This window comes from Bos indicus x Bos taurus, chromosome 4 (genome assembly GCF_003369695.1).
Source record: "Bos indicus x Bos taurus breed Angus x Brahman F1 hybrid chromosome 4, Bos_hybrid_MaternalHap_v2.0, whole genome shotgun sequence".
NCBI lineage: Eukaryota > Metazoa > Chordata > Mammalia > Artiodactyla > Bovidae > Bos > Bos indicus x Bos taurus.
This window is the reverse complement of record NC_040079.1, coordinates 5,188,142-5,206,483: the sequence shown is the minus strand read 5'-3', so window position 1 is coordinate 5,206,483 and position 18,342 is coordinate 5,188,142. Positions and strand designations below refer to the sequence as shown.

At 38.3% G+C, this 18,342-nt stretch overlaps 1 protein-coding gene across 18 annotated transcripts in view; it reads right to left on the bottom strand.

The window, feature by feature from the left end:
- KMT2C (lysine methyltransferase 2C) overlaps window positions 1-18,342 on the bottom strand; it is a 254,936-nt gene that overhangs the window by 91,533 nt on the left and 145,061 nt on the right. For 16 of the 18 annotated variants that reach the window (XR_003510636.1, XM_027538533.1, XM_027538516.1 and 13 more), the window contains exons 8-13: window positions 17,425-17,596; window positions 15,417-15,531; window positions 3,703-3,872; window positions 3,093-3,244; window positions 2,245-2,358; window positions 1,008-1,085 (exon numbers count right to left, since the gene is read on the bottom strand). Coding sequence is in view for 17 of the 18 variants with exons in the window: in XM_027538533.1 (XP_027394334.1) it covers window positions 1,008-1,085; window positions 2,245-2,358; window positions 3,093-3,244; window positions 3,703-3,872; window positions 15,417-15,531; window positions 17,425-17,596 (801 nt within the window). In the remaining variant the exon portion in view is untranslated. The remainder of the gene's footprint in view (window positions 1-1,007; window positions 1,086-2,244; window positions 2,359-3,092; window positions 3,245-3,702; window positions 3,873-15,416; window positions 15,532-17,424; window positions 17,597-18,342) is intronic. The other 2 variants (XM_027538517.1, XM_027538531.1) reach the window with 2 other exon arrangements.

Here is an 18,342-nt window from a genome sequence, read left to right as displayed (position 1 = left end):
TGAGGCTCAGTGATATTACACAATATATCCAAGTTTGAAGAGAAAAGATTAGTCTAAAAAAGGATTTTGCAATAAGCAGACACAAGATCTAACAAAGCTTCTGTAGACCGAAATGAGTAATGACCACAGACAGAAAAGACTTATTTTGCTTAGCTATACTCGCTAACACAATCAACATTTTTTTGGGCTGCGGGGGGCAGGTATAATTCTTGTTCTTCCTCATCATCTATATTAACCCAATATACTTAAGAGTAAGGTCAGAGGTTCAACTGACATGAGCCCTAAGTGGCTCTATTAAGTAAGAGCACTGACGATAAACAGCACTTCTTTCAAAAGCCATCAAGGTTAATTTCTAAGGCACGTTAATAAGGCTACTAATTTCCTTATTTACCATTTACCATGGTGACCGAAATTTTTAATGTTTGAAATTTTAGTGATGAAACCTCACTTCTCATTCCTGCTTTATTAAAAGGCTATAGCTGAAAAGAAAACAGCAAATAACGGATCTGATCATACTAAAATTTTTAAACACAAAAGTGCTTCAAAAATATTTAAAAAGTGATAAATTTTAAAACAGAAAATACACATAAATTAAGTAAACATTTATAGGTTTAAAACCAAAAGTCCCACCATCTGAATCTTAGTGCTATCTGGAATGCCTAAGTTACGTGCTACCAGGAGACCAAGTACCTCAAGTCTCACCAGTAAAGGGAGACACATGGAACATGAGTATGTTCTTTCTCCTTTGAGCTAGGCAGGAAGGATTAAGAGCGTAAACATGCTCTATTTCTGCTTTAGAAATTCACTACCAACTGTTTACAAGAAAAGGATCACTGAACCACAGATTTAACTACCATAATGTGAATACTCCAATAGTAATCGATTCTCTGGTACTGAACAATTCTCTAATTTGAAAAAATGAACTGAGGAGACAATGACTTAATCTGCAGTGACCATAAATGTGTAACGATATAAATCAGCTCGGACAACGTGAACGTGCTGCTCACCGGACACAAGAAGCCCACGCACGTCACAGCTTCCTGGAGGATCACTCCTCTGCTGCTCTCCGGGCCGGACGTGACCTGCTGTGAACAACACACTTGTGGGATCTCCAGAAAGGAGTCAAAATTTCTGTACTTCTCTAACACTGCTTTCTCAACAATATTTTCAGTAAGATATTTATCCTACTGACAAATACTAATTTCAAATTTAAGCACAAAACATCTTGTTACTACTATTCATTTGAAGTAGGATATGAAGATGAAACAAGGAATCTGGTTTGCATATTATAAGATTATTATAGTTTTGTCTTATTTTTCTTCACTTTCCATTTTTATCAAGTATAATTTTCAATGAGAATTTTTAAATATAAATTTAACCTCAAAAAAATCTCAAGAACTTTTTATGTATAAACTCAACCTATATAACATACAGTATCACATACAACCCCAAGGACTTTGAGGGGAGACCAAGATGAAATTTAGTAAGTGGTTTTTCCCCAACCTGGTCTCTCATTAATTCCAGATCCTCAGGTACAATAATAGCTATTACCAATATTGCAAAAACCATAAATGAAATATCCTTGAAATAACTAAAATAATCCTCAAGAGGACTGCTTAGACGATCTGAAACAATCTTTCATTATCTCAGCATGCAACATTTCACAATCAGCAACAGCTCTAGTTAGTAATCATATAACTAAAGAAATTGCTTCTTAATGAGAATCACTTGATCCCTAAACAAGGCATATATTTAAGTCTGCTGCTGCTGCTGCTGCTGCTGCTAAGTCACTTCAGTCGTGTCCGACTCTGTGCGACCCCATAGACGGCAGCCCACCAGGCTCCCCTGTCCCTGGGATTCTCCAGGCAAGAACACTGGAGTGGCTTGCCATTTCCTTCTCCAATGCATGAAAGTGAAAAGTGAAAGTGAAGTCGCTCAGTCGTGTCCGACTCTTCACGACCCCATGGACTGCAGCCTCCCACACTCCTCCGTCCATTGGATGTCTAGGTTACAGCTAACTATAACATACACATGCCCTTTCCCTGATTAACTGTAATAAATTATAAAGATTTAATGAAGTTTATTTTACTTAAAAAGGCACCCCTGTAAATAATTTAATACATGAGGATGTCTTGGCAAAATTTTCTTTAGGTTACAAAAATTTCAGTATATGTTCACATATTCACTCTATACACACATTTTCTTCAGCGAACAGACTATATCCATCACCAAAAACATCCTTACCATCTGGAACAATTCCAGGTGCGGGCTCCTGACCAGCAACATCTGTATTAATTGCTTGCTCCAGAAATATCATGTGGTCTTCAGGGCCTTCAACTTCCATTTCATTGTTATAATCTTAACAAAAAATTATTCATCCTTTACCTTAGAATGAGCTTTTCTGTTTTTGCTAAGTCAACAATCATTCCCTTGTTCTAATGGGAGTAAATTATCACTAAAAATGCCATAAATTCTTCAGATTTTTCTACTTTGAACCAAACACATAATCTTATTTTTTCTAATATGGAAAATATAATGAATTAAAAAGGTTAACTCGCATTTTACTATTTTAAAAGGACATCACACAACTGTATACTGATGGAAAACTAGAAAGAAAATGTTAGTAACCAAGATATGTCTACCTAAACCCCTTGCAGATAATGAATTAGAACTTTTATAGACGCTGCCACTCATGATGATGAAAATGAAAACCAATCTGATTAGCAGGTCTGTTCCCTTTACAATCTAAGAATCTTGTTATTACATTTATAATCAATGGTATGCTAATAAAACCACATGAAATTTGTTTGGAGTAAAATACAACTAGAGTATGAAGTGCAAATTAGGTCATACAGCAAAACAATAAGGAACTTCCACTTAATGGCCCAAAAAACAGGAGAGTACACTAGTCTTGGAATTAAAATATAAGGTGAATAGTTGTGAAAAAAAAAAAGCTAGATTAGATGTTAGCCATGAGATTCAGAGATGACCAAGAACACTTGTATGGACACTGGAGTCCCTCACTGTTCCTGAAGCGGCCCACTGGTGGCTGCCTGGCACGTCATCACAAAGAACAATCGTCCCACAGGTACCTGCAGGAAGCTCAGCCATCTCCACCTCTTCACCTAGCTGCAAGGGGCCCATCTCAGCCGCCAAGTGTTTGCAATACGTACAGATGTACTCTTCTCGGAGCTGAAGGTCAGGTTCATGATCTGCTGGTTTGTCACATTCTAAGTGAACCCATCTGTGATGATAAATATATTTAAATAAAATGCTCTAATTTAAAGTTTAATTAATATCTAAGGAAAAGAGATAATGACTGAAAAACTAGATATAGAAAGGGCTAAGGTGACAGAAGAGAGTTAGAGGAGTCAGCAATTGAAGGTTCTAGAAAAGGAGCTGTCATTTTTGGATGTCACCAAAAGTGTTGACTTTAAAAAAAAAAAAAACACACATTTTCAAACTATTTTCTCTTTCTTTTTTCCCTCCCAATGCTTGCTTCTGGTCTTATTTTTTTGCCCACTTACATCATCATGTCTTTCAGACTCATAAAAAACATATTTAATTCCATCTATAACAGCAATCAGTACTAAAAGGATTACTGGAATGACAAAAGCTTGGATTTCAAAATATACGGCAAAGCAGATGACTACGTGAACAGAAGCACACACAAATACTTCAGTACAGTAACTATCTTCTTACCTCTTGCACATATTACAATGAAGCATGTCTTTCTGCAATTCTGGATGGTAGCACTTCCCACAGAAAGGACACAAGTTCTCCTGCTGTTGGTAACAACTGTCACACACCAGGCAATTGTGGTGCCACTGAGAACTAGAGCGTGTGCCACACTCTACACAGATTCTGCAATTCTAAACACCAGGAAAAATGAAAACAGAAACAGTTTGTTCTGCATGTGAACTGCAGTTCTGGTGTACATCTTTTTAAAAAAACCAATGACACATTTGTAGATCATATATTAAACTTTAATTTTTATGACACTAAATTTAGGGTGTATGTTTTTGAAAAAGCTGCTTGTTTTGAATATCTGATATCATTCAATTTACACTAAAACCTCCTGGAAAGTGTAAGTAGGGGATAGAGACATCCAAGAAAACATAAATGGGGGAGGAAGAAAACCAAAAACATGGCAATCCAAACTTCAAAAAAAGAAACACGATCCAGAATCAGGAAGCAGCTTGTGTTGAGTAAGTTTTGCTAAACTCCCTACTGTGAAAGCAAAATGGCCCTGCTAGGGCATTCCGTTTGTTTATGTGTAGCTCAGAAACTAAAACGAAGAATACGCGCTAAGGAAACAACGATGATCCACTCCAAATGATTAGGTGTCTGAAATTATGAAAATAATCACTCAACACGAAAATCCAATATGACTGCTCGTATTTTCAGAACAGAGAGTGGCACCATCCTTAGCAAAGAACTACTGATGGCAGGCCTGGCAGAGGCCTGGGACACCTCCTCTGGGCCCGTGAGCAAGGTGGCCTTAACACCCAGGGCACAAGGCTCATAAACTGTGGGATGCTCATTACTCAACCCCAACTTTGCAATCTAAATCACCACTAAAAAGGAACTTTCTTTTTGAGCTGCCATTTTGATATAAAAGAGATGTTCACTAAAAAAAGAGAAATGAGCATGAACCACAGATCTGCTCAAGTCTGTATACAGATTATAAAGTGGATGTGCTCATACATATTGATGCCAAAACCCTAAAATGTTAGAAAACAAACTCCAATAGCAAATTAAGAAAATAATAAAACCATGCCAAATGGAGTTTATTAAAAAAAAAAAAAAAGGATGGTTAAATTTTAGAAAAAAACATGATAATAAAATTTAACATATTATTAGGTCTGAGAAGATAAACTATTTCACTAGATGTTGAAAAGGCCTTTGCAAAAAAATTAAAATCCACTCCTAATTAAAAAAAAAACTTTGCAGACAATAAAAAAGCGTGGGTATTTCCTTAATGTGAGATACACACAAATTTCAACTCAAAAGCCAGCATTTTGTTTCTAACTGGGGAATCCTAGAGACATTCCCACTAAGGGCAGAAAGGAAGCAAGGATGCCTACTATCTCCACTGTTTAACATGGTTCTGAATCAACGTAAACACCGAAACAAATGAAAACAGAGGCAAGAAAAGGAAGAGAAGAACTAACAGTACTTGTAGATGACAGCACACTCGGAAATCCTAGAGAATCTATTTTAAATGTAATAAAAGAATTTAAATAGCAAGATATAAAATTAGCAATAAAATTCAATAGAATTTACATGCACAAACAATAACTAGTTAAAAGACATAATGAATGGGAGAGTCCAATTTATACCATCAACAAAATAGAGAAAATGTTTGAGAAGAAACTTAAGAGAACTCTCAGATGGTTCAAACTGGATTCAGAAAAGGCAGAGGAACCAGCGATTAAATTGCCAACGTCTGTTTGATCACTGAAAAAGCTGGAGAATTCCAGGAAAACATTTACTTTATTGACTACGCTAAAGCCTTTGACTGTGTGGATCACAACAAACTGTGGAAAATTCTTCAAGAGATGAGAATACCAGACCACCTTACCTGCTTCCTGAGAAACCTGCATATGGGTCAAGAAGCAACAGTTAGAACTGGTCATAGAACAACGGACTGGTTCCAAATTGGGAAAGGAGTACATCGAGGCTGTATATTGTCACCCTGCTTATTTAACTTATATGCAGAGTACATCAGGCTGGATGAAGCACAAGCTGGAATCAAGCCGGGAGAAGTATCAATAACCTCAGATATGCAGATGATACCACCCTCCTGACACAAAGCTTTCTGTCTTGATGAAGGAGAAAGAGGAGTGAAAAAGCTGGCTTAAAATTCAACATTCAAAAAGGAAGATGGTGGCATCTGGTTGCATTACTTCATGGCAAATAGATGGGGAAACAATGGAAACAGTGAGAGACTTTATTTTCTTGGGCTCCAAGATCACTGCAGATGGTGACTGCAGCCATGAAATTAAAAGACGCTTGCTCCTTGGAAGAAAAGTGATGACCAACCTAGACAGCATATTAAAATGCAGAGACATTACTTTGCCAACAAAGGTCTGTCTAGTCAAGGCTATGGTTTTTCCGGTAGTCATGTATGGATGTGAGAGTTGGACCTAAATCCTAAAGGAAATAAATTCTGAATATTCACTGGAAGGACTGATGCTGAAGCTCCAATACTCTGGCTACCTGATGCGAAGAGCGAACTCACTGGAAAGGACCCTGATGCTGGGAAAGATTGAGGGCAGGAGGAGAAGGGGATGACAGAGGATGAGATGGTTGGCCGGCATCACCGACTCAATGGCCATGAGTTTGAGCAAGTTAGAGGAGACGGTGACGGACAGGGAAGCGTGGCGTGATGCAGTCCATGGGGTCACAAAGAGTAAGAGACGACTGAGCAACTGAACAACAACAAAGAAATGTCTAAAACCTATACAAGGAAAATTAGAAAGCATTCCTAGAAGACTTTAAACCAGGATTGAACAAATATAAAGACATACCGTGTTCTTAGGATGTCCTAACATCAAGATGTCACTATCAACATTACATTTAAAGTAACCCTGATAAAAATTTCAGTAAGATTTTTCATGGAGCCTAGAGTTCACATGCTTCCCAGGTGGCTCAGGGGTAAAGAATCTGCCTGCCAAAGCAGGAGATGTGGGTTCCATCCTTGGGTCTGGAAGATCCTCCGGAGGAGGAAATGGCAACCCACTCCCAGTATTCTTGCCCAGAAAAATCCCATGGACAGAGAAGCCTGGCAGGATACTACGAAAACTGGATTAGAGTCATACATAAAAAAATAATGCAGAAACTAGAAAAACATATGAACTCTCATATAACCTCAGTATAGGCAAAGGCTTTCTAATTTTAACTAAAAACTTCAGAAGCAACAGAAGACTGATAAATCTGACTACATAAAAATAAACTTTTACATGGCAAAAAAAAACCAAACAAAAAAACACCCCACAGGCAAAGTCAAAAGGCAAATAAACTGGAAGAAAATACTTGCATCATACAACACAGATAAGGGCCTTATATCCTGATCATATAAGGAACTCTTAATTGGGGTGGGGTAGGGGTCAAAATCTTCAAGAGTAACACACAAAACACAAGAAAAGACTACTCATAAAAAGGGGTGAAAATGACCCTTAAGCATAAAAAAACATGGCCAACTTCACTAGAGAGAAATGAAAATTAAACTACATTGAGGGAACATTTTTCACTCATAAGACAGGCAAAAAATCAAAAGCCAAATAGGACACCCTATTGGCAAGAATGTAGAAAAGTTCTCTCACGCGTGAGTGGCGGCAGCAGGAACTGACGCAAGTCCCGTGAAAGGGAATTTGACAATACCAAACAAAATTACATGTGCATTTATCCCCCCACCCCAGCCAACAAACCCACTTCTAGGAATTTATTCTAGAGATTTGCTCCCATATGCACAAAGTTACTGACTACAGAATCATTCTAATGTAAAATACTAGGAACGACCTAAATACTGAAGCATAGGTCACAGGTTGGAAAACTGTTTCAAATATAAGGGAAAAAAAAGGAATGAGGAAGATTTCTATAAACTGAAATGAATTCCAGATAATAAGTAAAAAAAGTAACATGCCAAAGAGCACATATAACAATATGCTACCCTCAGTGTAGAAAAGGGAAACATGTTTGCTTACCGTTAAAAAAATACACACAGGAAGGATAAACCAAAAGTTTTTGAAACAATGTTAATATCCTATGTACTTTTAAAAACTAAATAAGCCAAGAATGAGAAATTAAAAACACTTCAGGAATAACAGGCAAAGCACAAGGATTCTCACTATGCGAGATACAAGAATGGATACGTAAGCATGAGGGGTGGCAAAGAACTCGGCGGGAGGGGTCAGAGTTGGGGTACTGGTTTAAATTCATCATTTGTAAATAATGTCCATATGTGAGTACACACATACTTACGTGTGTACTTGTACACATGCACATGTGTAAGTGTGTGTGCAGGCATGTAGTTCCTGCCTCACTTGATGAGAGGACAAAGAAGCAAACACCCACAGAGCAGTGAGCAAAGCCAGGAGCCCATGTCCACTAAATGAACACGGCCTATTTACAGAAAGGAGGACTACCGAGTCCAGGGCAGGGAAGGTATAAGATGACTTTGGAATATCTTGCTATGCCCAAATACAATGAAGTGCTCAAATAAATGGGAGGACATCAAACAAAAACACAGGAGCCAGCTTGAAAAGAGCACCAAAGGCAAAGATGGAACAATCGGAGCACAAAACAAATCAGGTAATAAATTATTGACAAGAACAAGAATCCATGAGTCAGTACTGACAAAATACAAATCATTTTAACATGTGAAAGAAGGGCGGATTCGGGATTACAACAGAATGCAGAGGTTGACAGGTAAACGTTTACTTAGAAAAGCATATTTTACAAAAACCAGGTTAAAACACTGCATCAGGCATTGGTTCCTATCATCTTGGAGAAAATTTTGAGGAGCAATAAGTTATTTGCAAGGTCAAGTGTCTCCTCACATAACACTTTTTTAGATACAAGAGGGAAAAACAAGTGGAGAAACCTGCGCAGATGCTCACAACTCACATCGCCTGTGAGGGAGAAGGAAGCTCCAGGTGCATCCAGGGGAGGGCCTGCCAAGGGCACAGACTTGCTCAATCTTCTGGCCAAGAATGAGGAACCATATAATCGTGAGGATGTGTCAGACAAAGACAAAAGGAGCAAAGTTCCATTTGTGATTAAAACAAACAAACAAATAATCCAGGTATGTGAGGAAAAACTCTTACTATTCAACACTGTCAATATCAAACAGACAAAGGAGGGTTTAAGAAACTTTGCAGATTAAAGGAGTCTAAAGAAGCACTACAACCAAATGGAACACCTGACCCTAGACTAGATCCTGGAACCTACAGGGAAGAGGCACACACTGTAAGGACATTAAATCGAGTGACAAGTTGAAATACGAAGGGTAGACTAGATGGATATAAATGTGCAGAGTGATAATAGTGCAGTGATTATGTAAGAATATCCTCATTATTAAGAAATACACATTTACATACTTAAGGGTAAAGGGAACATGGTGTAACTCACCCTTCAAATGGTTCAGGGGAAAAAAAAAAATAATACACAGGGTGGAGTGGGCAGGGAGGAGGTAGAAAGGAGAAAGGGCATGATGACCTTACTGAAATCCCAACAACTAAAGAATCCAGGTAAACAGCATATGGGCATTATTTTTATTTTTCTTGCTTTTAAAGTTTGAAATTACTCCCAAATAAAGCCTTTTAAAATGCATCATATACCAGCACACTGCCGTTCTCAAGAGAGAAACAGAGAAAAGAAAGCTGTGGGACAATGACTGGTATACAAGATCCTGAAAGGAGCATCTCTACCTCAGTTCAAACAGCCACACTAGACTGACACCTCCAGGAAAGCACACCTAGCTGCCCCTGTACCTCCAGCCTCCACCACAGTGTCTGACTCAAACTATAAACTATAAACATATAAAAGACTATAAACATATGAAAGAATTCAACAGTGGAAGAAGAGTATCACTCTTCAAACTGCTCAGAGGGTAAGTACTCCTATGAAAAACTCCAGGATAATTGAGCACTTATGTCAAGCAATATGCTGAGCACTTTACAATCATTTCACTAAATCCAACACCCCTGTGAGGGAAGGACTTTAGCTACAAAATGAAACTTGGCTTACAGAAGTCAAATAAATTGCCAAAGATCTTGTATTTACTAAGTGAAAAACCTGAGATTTGACTCCACTGCCTAATCTTTTTAATCACTTTATAATACCTCCATAGAACAGAAGAAAACACACTGCACTATCTACTCATATTCTCAGCAGTATTATAAATTCTGCCACGTGAAAAATAGCAGCAATTACTGAAAACAAATCAGTAAGAGGGCAGCACAAAAGGAAGCCAGAGAACAACCTCCAGAAATAAACTCCGAATTCTGGACACATTTTCCAAGATAATGAAAACCACAACAAAGAAAATAATGATTTAAAACAGAAAACAAAATTACCTAGATGCTACTAAAGATTATTAAAGAGAAAGTAAAGAAGGTAAATGTGTTTTAAAAAAAGAAAGAAGGTGAATTTAATCAACACTTCTCTAGATCTCTCCATTGGACCTAAAAGGAGAATGACAAGGGTCAACACGGAAAGAAAAAGTTTCCAGAGTAAAAAGAAAAAAGTTGTAATGCAAAACTCTGCCAGACGAAATTCGTGTCATAGGTGGAAGGCAATAGTCTCTTTCAGGTTTGTAAGAGTCCAGTAAATTTAAGATTTTTTAAAAACAGAGGTGCATAACCATGTCTCCAAAAGACTAGTAATGAGATGACATTGTAAACTACAGAGAAGATTTTTTCCCCCTGCAAAGAAAAAGTGACATGGTCTACAGTCTGGGTTAATTTAAGACAGCAGGCAGAGAGAAAACTTCTGATTTCTTCCTTTTCAATGGGAAACATGAGCAGAAAATTTTAAAGTTTCATTTATAACTTAATATTCATAAAATACGATTCTGAATTGCAATCATTGCATGGAATAAAAAGAACTGAAAAACAGAAAGCTAAAAGAACAGACTTGTCTTAAATCAGCCAAGCATTTCAATTACATCCATTAATCTAAGTGCTTGACTATTAAACCCTTCAAAAGGTACAGTTAAAAGACACAGAAGGATCCAATATAACGATGTGAAAAGATCATATTCAGCTTGTAAACTAAAACCCCGCACGGCCATATTGTCAAGCAAAGCAAAATATCTGGTTCCCTCCTCCCAAAAAGGGGGCATACACAGAATACAGAGTAGTTTTACACTGATAAAAAGCAGATCATCATTAGCCTGACATACCTGCTTAATAACCAGCACAAAATAGTTTTTTAAAGGAAAAAAAAAAAGAGCAAAATGCAAGGAGAAATTGGTAGTGGTCAATCTAAGTACATCTGAATATGCTGTTGAATCAAACGGCCAAAAAACAGGGGGAAAGAGCTTCATTTAATTAATAAACACAAATACTACAAGTTTAAAACGTCACCATTGGAAGGCATCCAAATATACGTCATAAAGCTACACTAGCGAAACTGTCTGATTTAACACAATTAAAGCAGAATCTAATATGTTTAAGTACAACCTAAAAAAATCAATGTGCCTGAAGTTACCAGTACAAAAAATGTGAGTGCAGCCAAAGCTATAATCAAAGTTAAATTTATAGTCTAAAATATCTCTTCCTTAGGAAAGCGAAGGAAGCGATCACGAATTCAACTTCCTATTTCAGAAAAGTAAAAAGAAGAGCGGTGGTGGAGATTAAGGGTAAACATACAAACGCATCCGACGCAGATTTCTTTTTTCAACCCGGAACCGAACCAAACCAAACCATGGGACAACCCGCGGAAGCGCCCCATCCCGCAGCCAGGAAGCCACTGCTCCGAGGTTGCAGGAGCCCGAGCCGCCTCCGCCCCGGGGTCGCCCTCCCAGGTGACCACACCTGAGAGCCGTTACCCGCGGGCTAGGCCCCGCCCTGCTATGCCCCACGCCCTAGGACCAGGTGCGCGCCGGCAGGTCCAGGTGCCGGCCCTCCCACGGGGTGGAGCGGGGCGCGGGGAGCGGCCCCCGGCACCTCCTTCTACCGCCCCACCCAGGCCCCATCCCCAGGAACCTACCAGCAGGATCGCCGCCCTTTCCAAGACTCTCCGAGGAAGGACCACCAACACCTACCGCACCACCGGCCAGCACCGCGTCCCCGCAGGCAGCTTCGGGAAGCAGCCCCAGGCTGGAGCCACCTCGGGGCCTGAAAGCCCCGCGCGGGGACGCCTCCTACAGGCAAACCGCGAGGCCTCGGCTTCCAACGACCTCCTCTATCTCCGCCCCGCCCCCTCAGGGCCCCGCCCGCCCCGCCCCTGAAGGCCACGCCCCTCCAGCCGGAAGGATGCGGACACCAGCAGGAACCCGAGCGCAAAATCAAGGGCAGAGGTGATAGAAGCGCGTTTCTGTGGCCTTAGGACTAGAGTGCGAGGGCGCAGGGAGACCGCAGGTGTATTCTTTACGGTCTACATGTTTCCTGAGACCCTGACATTTTTCATGGAAATGCTAACTCTAAAAAATACAGGGAATTCCCTGGCGGTCAAGTGGTTGGGGTTCAATCCCTGGTCGGGAACGAAGGTCCCACAAGATAATCAATTTTCTAAAAAAGTTAATATAAAATGTAACTGCTCTAATATAAAAGTTAATATAAATGTATACATTTAATATAAAATGTAACTGTAAATGTAACTGCTCAGACGTAAAGAATTCGCCTACAGTGCGAGAGATCCGGGTTCGATCCCTGGGTCGGGAAGATCTCCTGGAGAAGGGAATAGCTACCCACTCCAGTATTCTTGCCTGGGGAAACCCATGGACAGAGGAGCCTAGCGGACTGTACAGTGCATGGAGGTCACAAAGGCTCGGACACGACTGAGCGACTAACACTTGCACTTTCAACTGCACTTAGCATTTGTATATTTGTTGTTAATGTTAGTCCCAAGTGCTCTCTAAGACGTGTGAAAGATGCAAGATTTTGCACAGTTAAGAATGAGGCTGTGGACCGCACAGGGAATCTGCTCGGGCAGCAGTGAGCAGCACCCGCGGAGCCAGGGGATTCTTCACACACATCGCCTGACAACAGGAACCGCAAACACCAAAGGGTAATTTATAAAGGGAAACGCCTGCGTTTTAGAAACAATTGAATTAATACCCCCGTTTACTACAGATTTCAACTGTGCCATTACAGTTCACTTCTGGACCAAAAAGGTTTCTTAAGTTTTTGAGTATCACTTTATTCATTACATCTGCCGTGCAAGGAATTGCTGGTTGGCACTTTTGAGGTCCAATTACTCTGAACACAGTAAACCCAGTCCTGGCTTTATCAAACTACTTTTATACAAATACTTATTATACAAAAGGCATTCTTTGTATGAACATTATGAAAGACAAAGAATGCCATTCTATTAAACCACATCTTGGCAATGTAGTTTAAAAAGCAAAATTATTTTAGATTAATATTTTCTAGGTTAAGCCAGTGTAATTACCATAAATCAAAGAACTTTATGCCTAGCTTCATGTCTACTCTGAAATTAAGACTACAATAATAATTAAAAAAAAAAATTTCAGCCTGAGGGGGTATGTAGAGATGCCCAATGGATCTAGAAAGTCTTTAGTTCTCTAGGATCCAAATCCTAACATAGATGAAAATCAGATTAATATTCCTTAGAACTCCCCTGGTGGTCCAGTGGTTAAGCCTGTGCTCCCAATGTAGGTGGCATGGGTTCAATCCCTGGCGGGAGAACTAAGATCCCACAAGCCCAGCCCACAAGCCGCCCCCCTTCTTGCTCCGGGGAAAAAAAACAACTACTCTGTTCCTCAAGTTAGTATGATAGCACAGGGAGCATAATATATTGGATAAAGCATTAAAATGTAATACAAGAAACATGGATTTTAGTCTCTCTTCTACCTCTGCAAATTAGTAACTCAGGCAATTCACTTAATTGCTAGTCCCTCACCAGTTCTAAATTTATTAGTTTACCCTATAGATTTCAAAGGAAGCAAATTAACTATTTTTATGACTGACTCATCCTAGAGAACATTCAAAAAATCAAAGTAAATAATGTTTGTAAACATCTTCCTAACAGAAAATACAGTTTTATTCAGCTAGTTGGGAATTAAAGGTAAACCTGAGTTATTCTCATCTTCTACTTTCACTTTAAGAATGTGAATATTTTGGCTTCCATGAACAAATAAATCTCAATTTGTTGTTATCTGCTGCTGCTGCTGCTGAGTCGCTTCAGTCGTGTCCGACTCTGTGCGACCCCATAGACGGCAGCCCACCAGGCTCCCCCATCCCTGGGATTCTCCAGGCAAGAACACTGGAGTGAGTTGCCATTTCCTTCTCCAATGCATGAAAGTAAAAAGTGAAAGTGAAGTCGCTCAGTCATGTCCGACTCTTCGAGACCCCATGGACTGCAGCCTCCCAGGTTCCTCCATCCATGGGATTTTCCAGGCAAGAGTACTGGTGGTGTTACCTAGTACTATACTAACTGCCCAGTGGGTAGAGTTCTCAGCTAGCCTATAGCATTTAGAGATTCAGACAACAGAGCCTCCATAAGTTCCTCAGGAAGCTTACAGAAACTCAGAATGCAACACCTCAAGGTCATAAAGATGCAAAGGCAACAGAAGAGATGGAGCTGGGGAGAATCACTGACTGAAAGACTACCTAGAAAAAACTTTAAATAGCTGAAAATACACCTTATTAAAAGCATCCTACCAAGCAGAAAGACTGGTATCATAAGTACTGAAAAAGAAGTGGGAAAATGTCTGCAGATCCTAACTCTCAAAACCTGAAAGAAACTTTACATCTAAAAACAACAGAGATCTAAATGAATAAGCACTTATTAAAACTACTATGGGGGAGGAACAATATACATATGCATATACAATGATTCCAAATATTTAATACAAGTTTATACATAAATACACACAAATATATATACATGTGAAATCACAATAAAATCATCTAAAAGTCAATCTAACCAAATATACTCTGCTTTATTTCTGGATTTTAAATTAACAGATTTAAAAAATATACCTATTTTAGTATCTGCATACAGGGATACTACCTACTTCAAAGAGTTTCGAAGATTAAAGGTGAATCATTCAGGAACAATTCCTTAGCCATGAAGTACCATATAGATATTTATGTTAGATGATAGGTTCATAAGCAGCACTTTTGAAAACAGCCTAAAACTGTAAAGAACCCAAATGTTCACCACTAGGTGACTCAATGAACAAATTCTGGTACTTCTGCTGCTGCTGCTGCTAAGTCGCTTCTACTATTCAGCAATTAAAAGGAATCACTGCTGGTATGTGCAACATTGGGGGTGAACTTCAAAATAATTATGTTGGGTTTTAAAAAATGCCCACCCCCCAAAAAAAGAAAATGGTATATATTATATGACACCACTTACATAAAATTCTAGAAAATGCAAACTAATCTATGGTGAGAGAAACCATACTGTCTGGAAAATCAGAGGGAGCAGTACAGTGAACAGTGAGAACAGAGGAACTCCCAAGGGCACCTGGGAACTTTCAGGGGTTGTAAATTTGTTCGTTATCTTGAAGATGATGATGGTTTCATGAGTGTACATGTGTCTAATTAAATTACAGACTTTATATGTGTGCCGTTTGCTGTTTATCAATTATACATCAATTAAATTTTTTGTAAGTTGAATGAAATATACAGATTTGAATAGGTATCTGATTTGTCTGCTCTATATATTAAAAAAAAAACATACAGATGATATTTTTCTTAAAAAAATAAACAACTTACTTTGCATTTCCAGCCATTGGTTGGTACTGATTTCATAACTGGTTGAAGACAAAAAGTATGATACCCTTTGTCACACGTATCACACACTAGCATCTTGCTATCTTCTCCCGATTGTCTAAAAAATAAGATAGCATTAATGATGCCTTATCTTTAAACTTATGTTTGTGACATAAGTAATCATGAGAAGAATCTGTCCTGGGAACTGCCCAGTCCATAAATGCCCTCAGTGTCAGTTCTGCCTATGCCCAGATAATGACAGTGCAAACCCTCCAGAGGACGAGACAGACGTCTTCCAAAGGTCTCTAAAGGACTATCCTTACTGAACGCTCACCTATGGTGAACCTGCTTTGGTCATTTTAGGATTCCTGCAGAGAAGGAGGGGTTAAAGCAAGAAGAGTGATTTTGATGTTTATTTTTAAACATCCCATACCCATCTTCTTTTGGGCAAGGAGTGGTAACCAATAGGTGATGCTGCATGGAAAGGAACAAATCCTGGCACGGTGAACTGGAAGAACAGTGTGATATAATACAGAGAGGATCAAATTTGGATCTGACCTACATTTGCGTTCAGACTTCTATTTTTCTAGCTGTGAGACTTCTGACTAACTCAGACTTGAGTCCTCTTGGCTTCAAGTACAAAATGTGAATGAAAATCAAAGATTACCACGAGAATTAAATGTAATTCTGGCTGAAGAGCTAAGAACATCCATTAAATAATAAATGCTAAATAAACAGATACAAGAATAATAATATTGTCATAATTATTAGGAATTGTAATTAAAAACCTAAAATCTTCCCCTGAACACTTTTTTACCCTGAAGATTGGGCCCTTGTCCTGTCCATAGTCTGTGCCTTGATTCTTGATTGTTCATCCCTATCAGAAACTAAGAATTTAATTCAAGAGGAGGGGAAAAGAAAAACTAGGGAATGCAAGAAGAGCTGAGAGAGGAACCGCTGAATAAAACCTGGGGATAAACAGAAGTAAAAAGGAAGATCGGTTAGTTGGCCTTCAGTAATTTCTTATTTAATTTAACAAATTCTACATGTACAATTGCACATTGTATCTCTTCAGCTATGTGGAAAGATCCTAGAAGAATAGCACTCTTTTCCTCACCTCTTATTCCTTCTCAAGAAGCTAGGCATAGGCTAGGTATCAACTAAGTGTTTACTGATATTTTCACGCGGTCTTATTTATTCCACATAATTCTAAGATATTGATGCTTATTGTTGTCAAATTAAATTACAAATAAAACAGACTGAACGTGGCAATGGTGAGCATCATTTCTTATAAAAATTCTCCGCTTGTAAACAATTTGAAGACTGCTGTAGATGGAGGTAACATCCCCAAATTATCATGCTAATTAATTAGTAGCATGAAAAAAAAAAAAAAAAATCACAGAAAAGACTGGAGCAATGATCAGAGGACGGAATAAAACAAACAAGAAAAGATAACCCCACTGCAAACATTTACATCCATACAACATTTTGTTTCAGGATTACAGTGAAGGTAACTGCCTTTCAGATAGATGGAAATTTCTTTTAAAACAGTAGATTTAGTATCAGTTGTTCCTCCTGGAATAGAAACTGAAACTTATCACCGATTCTTTGGCTCACTCTAATAACTACTTTCCATAGTGAATGGTTTATTTTCCTATTAAATTTCACCCCCAGTGTCCCTCAGGAAAAAGAGGGGGGGGGGAGCTGCTTTATTTTTCTAATGCTTACTTTTAATTGTTAAAATCATTCATTTAAAATTGTTGGCAAACTTAAACTGGCTTTTTAGGCAACCAGGAATTTAAACTGTTAAAATTATTTTTTGTTTAGACTTGTTTCAAAGTAATATAAGTTAATAAATATCTAGCAAGTTTTAAAGACATGATGAAGTCAGTGTGAACGAATACAGCTGCAGCATGAACAACCTTTACCATATTTACACAAACCTTTAGGACCTAATAATAGGGTCTGTCTTAAACTCAATACACACCTTTGAGTTGAAATTAAAACTTACTTGCAGTTCTGGCACACTTTGCACTCAGGACATTGCCAACCTGCCCGTTTTAATGGAGTAACCGCTATATCCAGGCACATTCCATGATAGTGCTGACCACAAGTAGTACAAAAGAACTGATCTAAGAGGTCTCCCGGGCTGTCGCACACTGCACAGTTTGCATCTTCCTTTGCTATAATTAACAGTAAAACAACGAAATTGTTGTATAAGAATTTAATATTTCTCTGACTTTACAGTTTAAAAAAATCACTCGAAGGGAATTTTCATGGTAAATCTTTCAGACACGTGAAATTATCCACATTGAACTGATATCCAATCAGAATAAGGTCTCAATAAAAACATTATACTATCTTTAATCTAATTTTAGTCACATTAAATTTAATCATATAGTTTTGCAATTATTTGTGCCTACATCTACCTGAGACCATATGCAGTTCTTATTTTATTTTATATCCCTAATACCAATGATAATCCTGGGCACCTAGTTAATGTTCAATATATACTTGCCGAAAAGAATCAAAAAGGAAAATATGAACTGAGAGACGCGTTGCAGTGCAAAAACAAACATTTTTATCTGGATATTATACATAAGGTTTTGAAATTAACTAAAGAGACAAAATTAAGAAATGCTAATATCAAGTAGATTAAGATGCTTCTTAAGCATAAACAGACTAATTATTATTCAAATCAAATAAGGGTTTTTAAATACTGGAAAATATCATATGAGGGAGAACATTAAAGATGGAAGCTACATATTCATACACAAATACAATACTTCATATACTAATTCTATATTGATGTATATTAACTACCAGTTGTAAAACAAAACATTAAAAATCCATATAATTATCAACATCATCTATCACTAAATGTGGATTAAAAGGAATGGCACTTTTTAACACTTCTTGTACCATCTAA